The sequence below is a fragment of the Parasteatoda tepidariorum genome, chromosome 7 (genome assembly GCF_043381705.1).
Source record: "Parasteatoda tepidariorum isolate YZ-2023 chromosome 7, CAS_Ptep_4.0, whole genome shotgun sequence".
Classification (NCBI taxonomy): domain Eukaryota; kingdom Metazoa; phylum Arthropoda; class Arachnida; order Araneae; family Theridiidae; genus Parasteatoda; species Parasteatoda tepidariorum.
Genome location: NC_092210.1, coordinates 88,767,537 through 88,776,673, shown reverse-complemented (window position 1 = coordinate 88,776,673; position 9,137 = coordinate 88,767,537). Strand labels below are relative to the sequence as shown.

General features: G+C 30.8%; 1 protein-coding gene across 5 annotated transcripts in view; it reads right to left on the bottom strand.

Annotated features, from left to right (window-relative positions):
- The window catches only part of LOC107451619 (beta-1,4-glucuronyltransferase 1), a 73,111-nt gene that overhangs the window by 41,260 nt on the left and 22,714 nt on the right, over positions 1-9,137 (bottom strand). For 2 of the 5 annotated variants that reach the window (XM_043051963.2, XM_043051962.2), the window contains exon 2: positions 8,736-8,791. Coding sequence is in view for 1 of the 5 variants with exons in the window: in XM_043051959.2 (XP_042907893.1) it covers positions 2,735-2,763 (29 nt within the window). In the remaining 4 variants the exon portion in view is untranslated. Of the gene's footprint in view, positions 1-2,734; positions 3,011-3,729; positions 7,545-8,735; positions 8,792-9,137 lie in introns of those variants that run through there. The other 3 variants (XM_043051960.2, XM_043051961.2, XM_043051959.2) reach the window with 2 other exon arrangements.

Sequence of the window (9,137 nt, the reverse complement as noted above, 5' to 3'; positions counted from 1 at the left end):
TATATATATATAGTCTCTGGAATATAGTCTCTGGAACATATGAAAGAGAAGTGCATCAGTATCAAACTTGAGCGTACAGATCACTTAAAATTTAAGATCCGATAAATGCAAACTGCTATCTTTTTTATTGCAGTTTCGCATTTCTCTAAAAAGCCGCATAAAAAACTTCGTATATAAAAACGAGGAGAAATGAAAGCATTATTTCTATAAAAAAAAAAAAAAAAAAAAAAAAAAAAANGAGGAGAAATGAAAGCATTATTTCAAAAAAAAAAAAGATACCCTCCAGTTCTAAAAGGGTTCAAGATAGCTCCAACCTTATCAAATATCAAGAGCTTCAACTCTTGCTACATGATGTCATTTCTAAAATGCTTTCATATAAATATGTCAGATTTATGACTACTTTTACAATGGCGTTGCAATTCTTTATTGTTGTGATTAAAATATTTTTTACATTCCTTTAACCTCTTAGGTTTGAAGAAGTTCACTATTCAGGACGGGGTAATTTAAATATTTGAGAATTAAATAACTTTACAATGTTGATGACAGGTTGTGGAAGTTTTTGTAGCAATTGTTTGTTAGATATTTTTAGCTCACAGTTTACAGTGTGATAGGTTGTGAGAGTTCGTATATGAATCTTATTATTTTAAAATCTTAAAATCTTATTATTTTCGATTTGAGTATTATTTATTTAGTTTAAAATGTGATCGAACATAACATTCTATGAACAGAAGATATTTTTGCAAGGTATAAGAAATAAAACTATGATAAAGCTCTAAAACTAAATATTTTTCATTTAATTTCGATTTTTTTTTTATTTCTGTAAAATAGCGTGATTGGAAACATTGATGGCAACATCAAAACAAGCAACATTTTTTAATAAACTTTTCTAATGCGGTCTAGGACTTTATACCAACATATAAAATTTAGACAGACATTAGAAACAGATTTATGACATCAAAACAACATTCCACTCTTAGGGTAAAAACCCATTACCATTCGCCAACATGCCATCAGAACATAAAGCAAAACAATCGAATCGCCTGCCTGGCATATTGCCACACAATTGGAACGTAAATCATGATCAAAATGCGGAAGCTCGGGGGCAAACTACATTGTTTCGAAATCTAAAAGGAAGACAGGTGTGTTTTAATTCATCGCAATTAAAAAAAAATTCTATTTTATTGATGACCCTGCTGAATAGTGGAATCAATTTTATTTTCACTTCCTTCCTCCCCCTATGATATCAATAAATTAATCATATCCAATGTCAAGTTTTTAAAATATCAGTTTCATTTTTGCACATCTCAACAGTTTATATATTTGAGAACATTATTCTATCAGCATAAATTGCAACTCAGTACAAACAAAAAATGTGTAATGTGTTTTATATTGACGTAAGTATTGTGTTTTTTTCTTTCATACCAAAACGTTTCTGTTTTCTCATTTGGTTTAATTTGCTCATTTTTAAAAAATAAATAAATTTTTTATTTATTATTATTTTTGCTTATATTATCTTTTTTTTTATTTATTATTATCTTTGCTTATTTATTATTATTTAAATCACTCGGATACTCCACCCAAATTCACACTACTCGCCAACTCAATTGCTTCCGATTCAGAAAAAAAAACGATCGTTTTGTTATAAAATATATAATTATTATAATCATATATAAGAATAATTTGTTAATATGTTAATCGTAACGAAATGAACCTGGATGTGAAAGATAATCAGTTGCAATTGAAAATAAAATAATTTTGGGAGAATATAAGCCAAGTTTATATAATAATGGGAAGAAATAAATGAGAATTCATTTTACCCATAAATAATAACTTTATAACATAGCATTTCAAATTGGAAACTGTTTTTATCTCTGTTGAATCAAGCTTTTTTCATACATTTTAGAATTTCCAATTTAAACGTTAAGTTCTATATTTGAAAACATACAATCACTCTCACTACTCCTTATTTAATTTATTTTTTTATTTGCTTATAAAAAAGTGCTTATAAAAGTGCTTATAAATAAAATGTCTTTACAACGGCCATTACTTAAAGAAAACAAAATGTGAGGAAAGAATTTGGCAAAATAAGCACTTAAAATTTCAATAATTTTCAAACGAATTAGATTTTCGCCAAAAAAACTATAGTTAAATTCAAAAATAGAAGTGATTTATAAATGAAAATATATAGCTGAAAGGGTCAAAGTTCAACTCTACTATTGCATTTCTGCGGACTGTAGAGCATCCCACATGGTATTTTGTACTTGTCTTAACGGCTAATAATTCTTGAATAAATTATCAATGGTTAATTTTTTTTATTTCGTCGTTTTTATACCCCTTAGTAATTTCAAGTTTCTAAGTCTTATCGTTTTGCGCAGCAAAAAAGAAATGTAAAACAAAATGTGCCGTAAAATTAAACACCCAAAAAACAGGGAAGCTTACAAATTTTTTATATAGTGACAAATATAATTTTCTAGATATTTATTAAATATAAAATCAGCACACTAATATTCATTACCTTAAATACAAATATTTATTGCAAACTTTTAAAAACAACGATATCGAAAATATTTAAATTAATTAAATTTTTATGATACATTCTAACTACAGAAATAAAGTTAGAAATAAAAGAATTAGTTGAAAACAAAGAATCCAAACAAATTAAAACTATGTATGAATTAATGTTCTCTAATGAAGAAGTTCTAACTAACTATGAAGATTTAAAATAAAAACTTACCGGCAATGTTTTATTCCTCTACATTCCATTCAAAATGTGTTCTAAATTTTAGACAATACAAATAAAACGACAAACTAAATCTGTACAAATAAAACGACACGGCTTAGTTAACTACTGTCTCAAACTTTCAAACAATTTCTTTAACAAAATGAGGGTGACTTAGGAATGAATTACGAAGCACTTAATATTTCGTAAATAATGATTTATTTAGTAGTTGAAAACAAATCGATCCTAAACAAAACAGAACTATGTGTTTATTTCTTCGGTATCAAAACAGCACTGTTGTCAAGAGGCAAAGTTTATTGCAAACAGAATGCAATTACCGTTGTTGTTGACAGCACCGCATAATACAGAACTTTTGAATTGGAATTACTTTCTCTGTATTAGGAATTAAACAGAATAAATCAACTCTATTAGAAAGTTTGACAAGTTGCTATTTGCAAGGGCTGAAATGCACTATACATAATTTTGTTCGAATTTTACTCATTTTGCCATTATTAGTGCAGGATCTTTAGATAATTTTATCGTTAGTAAGTCACTAACTTTGCAAGCTTTAACTAGAAAATACCACGTTAGTGTTAGATATAAAGATGTATATTTATAATTAATAAAAAAAAAGTTTTATTTAATGAAATATCAATAAGGTATCTCAATAAAATATCTTTCACCAAAAGGAATCTTATATAAATGAATGTATTTTTTTAACATAGTTCATAAAAGAATTTTTTAAAAAAAATATAGAAAAGGAATTTAACATAGTTTAAAACTTCTTAACAAAAATTCAATAACATGATTAAATAGACTCTATTTAAAAGAAATGGAAGGAAAGTTTAAATACTCGAAATCCTACGCTAAATTGTTGTAAACATTTAAAATATTATGTATGGAAATTTTATGAGCATTGAAATATCGAAATGGCCAAATGAGAACCCCTAGAAAAATGTCTATAACAGACATTTTGCTTTCTTTAATCTATAGAACGATCGATTACTTACTGAAGTTGATCGGTAGAAACTTCTCTGATTTGGATCTATCACTTTTAACTCCAGATCATCGCACACAAAATAAGAATAGCGCGTTTACAATAATTTTAAAAAATTAAATCGTGCATTGGTTAGGACACTGATCGTTATTTTAAGCTACACTGAATTGCTTGAGCTTGTAACACACAATTTAAAATTTCAAAAGATTTTTTTTCTTCTTTTTGAAGTTAGGTTTTTCAAACTATGTGAACGAGCAGATTAAAAAAATTAATAAATCAAAGAGATCAATCAACATGAAATTCGTTAAGTTAATTTAAAATAGTAAATAAGAAATGCACGGATAGATTCAAAAAAAAAGGGGCCTCCCTGGCCGAGCGGTATCGTCGGTCCAAACGCTCTGTTAAGCGTGGAGGTAGCGGGTTCGAATCCCGCGTAACCCTGGATGTATTCTTTGTGATGTCTTTCTCTGAATTGTTCTATCTGTATTTTCTACTTGACAATTACTTATAAGCCTATATTGAGCACACAAGTCAGCAAATGTATGTAATTTCAATAAATCAATCAAAAAAAAAGGTTAAGAGTTACTACCCTCTGCTCGTTCACCAACCACCGGGAACATTCGCTCACCAGATACTGCAACATAGTTTATAAATATTCTTGTTTGAGCGATATTCTCGTCCAAAACAGTTTAGAATTTCAAAATTAATACATCTCAAATTATTAAAAGAAGCAATAAGCACAAGAATTTAAATAAATATTACTCTTATATATAAAATAACCGAAACATAATTCTAATTGTTTTCCTTAAATAAATGAATTAAGATAAAGAAAACTTACAAGTATAATCCTTTTTCACATAGAACGGACACTTTTTAGATGTCAAAATCTGTAATTTAGTTTATTTATTTATTGATAAACGTACGTATGCAGGTGTATGTGTTCGATACAACGATTGTTGTTGTTGTTAATTTACGTCGCACTAGAGCTGCACAATGGGCTATTGGCGACGGTCTGGGAAACATCCCGGAGGATGATCCGAAGACATGCCATCACAATTTCGATCCTCTGCGGAGGAGATGGCACCCCCGCTTCGGTAGCCCGACGACCAGCGCGCGAAGTCGAGCACATTACGGTAGCACAGTTTAACGAGGACCAATACCGCACACCCTCGGTCCCTACGCAGACTGATCCAAGTGGTCACCCACCCGCACACTGACCGTAGCCAGTGATGCTTGACTTCGGTGATCTGCTGGGAACCGTGTCTTAACGATCAGTCCACTGCGGGACGCAACATAGTTTATAAATATTCTTTTTGAGCGATATTCTCGTCCAAAACAGTTTAGAATTTCAAAATTAATACATCTCAAATTATAAAAAGAAGCAATAAACACAAAAATTTAAATAAATATTTCTCTTATATATAAAATAACCGTAACATAATTGTAATTGTTTTCCTTAAATTAATGAATTTAGATAAGTATAATAATTTTTCTCTTTGAACTGACACTCTTCAGACGTCAAAATCTATTAATTTAGCTTATTTATTTATTGTTAAACGTACGTATGCAGGTGTATGTGTTCGATACAACGAACGGCTTATGAACGCATATTCAGTGTAAGAACAGCACAAAGATACATACAAGGATATAGAGCGTTTAGCAAAACGGTGGTACCACTTGGACGTCCCCTTACAATAAATTATTTATTTATTGATGCAGATGTTTTATTTATTATTACAAGCGCATATGCAGACTGTGTGATCATCACAAAGTACCGCTAACTAGCCCTTGTCAAGTTGAAGAGCAGATGACACAAGTTAGAGAATGACGTTACAAAAGTACATACATACGACGGGATTCGAATCCTCTACCTCCACATCACAGAGTGCTCGGTGTAACGGTGAGACTCCTTGGTTAGGGAGACGCCCATAACTTATTTATTTAATTACATTCATAATCAAGCCTATGTGCTTTTTATTACTAAGTACGGTTTATAAACCATGGGTAAAGCAAAACACGTAGAACAGAAGGAAGGACCCCCCACTCGAAAGACAAAAAAAATACTGTGGCGTCAGGTAGTAGGTTCGAATCAAACTATAAACCTGGATATATCTTAATGATACCTTTCTCTAATTTGTGCATCTTTGATAAAAGCTTATAAGCTGTTCTTTATAATGAGTACACAAGCCTGCCTACGTATGGGTAAATAAATAAATATCAGAACAGAACAATTTAATGAAGGACAACGATAATTTACAACCATAGGGTTCTGTGGGATTCGAATCCTCTACATCCACGCTTCAGAACGTCAAGTGGGCGATACTGCTTGGCCATGGTGGTCCTTCAATGCGTTAGAAATGTCTTTTTGTTTATTTATCAAAAAATAAATAATTGTTGTAGTTCATTTACGTCGCACTAGAGCTGCACAATGGGCTGTTGGCGACGGTCTGGGAAACACTGCGCAGACTGATCCAAGTGGTCACCCACCCGCACACTCACCGCAGCCAGTGATGCTCGACTTCGGTGATCTGCTGGGAACCGTGTCTTAACGATCAGTCCACTAATTTAAAATTTTTAAAATATGAAAAAGTGCTTTCAGGAAAACCTAGAAGAGACCATGAAGTTTCAATTGTTGAAAAAATTTCTTTCAAAATATCAAAATAGAAGCATATTTTTGGAAGAGAACTTCCCATTGCGTAATCCTAAGTTCTCTCACAATTTGCTTTTATTTTAATATTTTGAAAAATTTCTTTACGGTATTTTTTACTTCATGGCTACTCTAGGTTTGCCTGAACACATATTTTCGATGCTTGAAATTTTAAACTACTAGTGGATTTGAAAGAGAATTTGAGATGAAAAGTTACTACCGTAGTATAACCAAAAAATATAGATACATTTTCCATTTTCTTAGGTATACCATCCTCTCAAGTATTTTTTATTCAACAGAAGGAGAAAGCTACTCAAAAGATCATCTCTCATGACCTGATCTTTGACCTTTGGACCATAGCAATACATAACATATACTACTTTCATTTTATAGAAGTTATTTAAATGTTTTATTGCAATTATTTCATTACCATAGTAACAGCAAAGAAACAAATCAAGCACTTTATCCAGAGTTTTGTTAACCTTTTCTTTATACAGATATAGATTATTGCGGTATAAGTATATTTCCCCAGAGTAGACTGTAGTAGGGGCACACAAACTGCGGCCCGTCGACTGTTGATGTGCGTCCCACAAAAGCTACTGAAAACCACAGTAAAAAAAATTGAAAAATTAAAAAAATTCGAAAATTTTGAATTTCACATTTGAGTCATCACTTTTTGACGAGTTCAATTTACATAGATTCCATTGCAAATCTATATTTTTCGATCGCTTTTTCCGCCGTAATTGTTTCGGAATTTTGCATGGTTTTTAAAAAAAACCAATATACTTCTAATGCGATATCAAGATACGCGAATTTCGAATTTGAGTAATCACTTTTTGTCTCGCTTTATGTTTGCACATTTAATCTTAAATCCAAGAAATTTTTCGATCCTTTTATTTTGGCAGTTTATTTACAAATTTCCACGTGGGTTTTAAAAGTAGATAGGTATTTTATTTACGTCACACTAGATCTGCATAATGGGCTATTGGCGACGGTCTAGGAAACATCCCCGAGGATGATCCGAAGACATGCCATCATAATTTTAATCCTCAGCAGAGGGGATGGCTCCTCCGCTTTGGTAGCCCGGCGACCTGCGCTTGAAGCAATTTACGGTAGAACAGTTTAACAAGGACCGATACCGCACACCCTCGGCCCCTACGTAGGCTGATCAAAGTGGTCAATCACCCGCTTATTGACCGCAGCCAGTGACGCTTTACTTCAGTGTTCTAGTAGGAACCGTGCCTTTACGACCAGTCCACTGCGGGACTTTTAAAAATGCCGATACATTTGATACGATTTACAACTTGCGAACTTTAAATCGTGCATTTATTATTTTATATATTTTAATCGCGCATTTTTTGGCTTTCTTTATTTACACCGATTTCACCGTAAGACGAAATGATTTTTTTTTTTTTTTTTGAAAAAAAAAACTTTTTTTTTGAAAGGCAATTTTTTTTTGCTCTTTTCCACGTGATTTTGAAAATGCCAAATTCTTACTTCGATATCATGACGACACATTTAAATTATCTCTTTTGTTACGAGCTTTGTTCGTACCGATTTCGTCGTAAACCCAATTTATTTCTCAACTATTTTCCAGCAGATATTGCTTTACATTTCCACGTGGTCTTAAAAATTCAGAATTATATATCGACATGCGAATTTTAAATAACGCTTTTAAATAATTACTTACTGAATCCCTTTATTCATGCTGATTTCACCGTAATTTAAGCGATTTTTATTTTGCAACTATTGCTGTGTTTTTCCACGTGATTTAGACGAGGGTTTTGACGTGATTTTTTTCCAAATTTTATTACGACATGCGAGTTTTTAATCGTGCATTTAATTAATATTTTCTTTGTACAATTTTGTGTTGTATTTCATCGTCAATTCAAATTATTCTTCTACCATTTTTTTTTGAAGCTTGAGACATGTTTTCCGATATTTTAACACAATGTACTATAAATTCTCGATATTTTAATGCAGCGTAATTGTAGCATGAAGAATTCCAGAAGTGTCGGAAAACGTGAATTTTCAAGCTGCTCACTGTTTGTAATTTTTTTAATAACATTTTTGTTAACTGAGGTGATTTTTTTAGGAAAAAAACGAAAAATAATAAGTTTCCTATTTGAAATTCATGAAACCACCAATAATTCAAGCAATAAAAATAATAACTGAAATATAATACGAAATATCAATTGTAATTGTAACATAAGAGTTTTTTTAAATCATTGATAATATTAATTTTTTTCTTCAAAATTTTATGCGTGATTCCTTTAGAATCAAAAATATAGTGACTCTTCAAAAATCTAAGCACGGTTTTATACAAAATCAATAATGGGCAAAAAGAAGTTTAAATTTATTAAAGTACTCACAATGAATTATACTTTATGGGAAGATGCGCTTGTCACCACAACATTTCTTGTCTCATCTGTAAAGAAACATAAATAAAGTAAATTAATTATAAACAAAAATACAATTCACGAATACTTTGAGCCAACAGTCAGAAAAAATGTGTGAAGTCAAAGTATTAAGAGGGAATTTTAGTATTAAGAGTAAAAATTTGCTTTGAAATGAAAACAATGCTGTTTTTTTTCTGTTAGATTTTGTAACAAATAACAAAAGTTTAGAGCTCATTTGATATAAATGTTAAAACTACGCTATAGAAACAATAATATCAAACCAGTTATATTACCAGGAAAAACGTATATGTATTTGGATTTTGATATCTCAAAAAAAGTTTGAATAGTTCATCCATCTATATATATATATATATA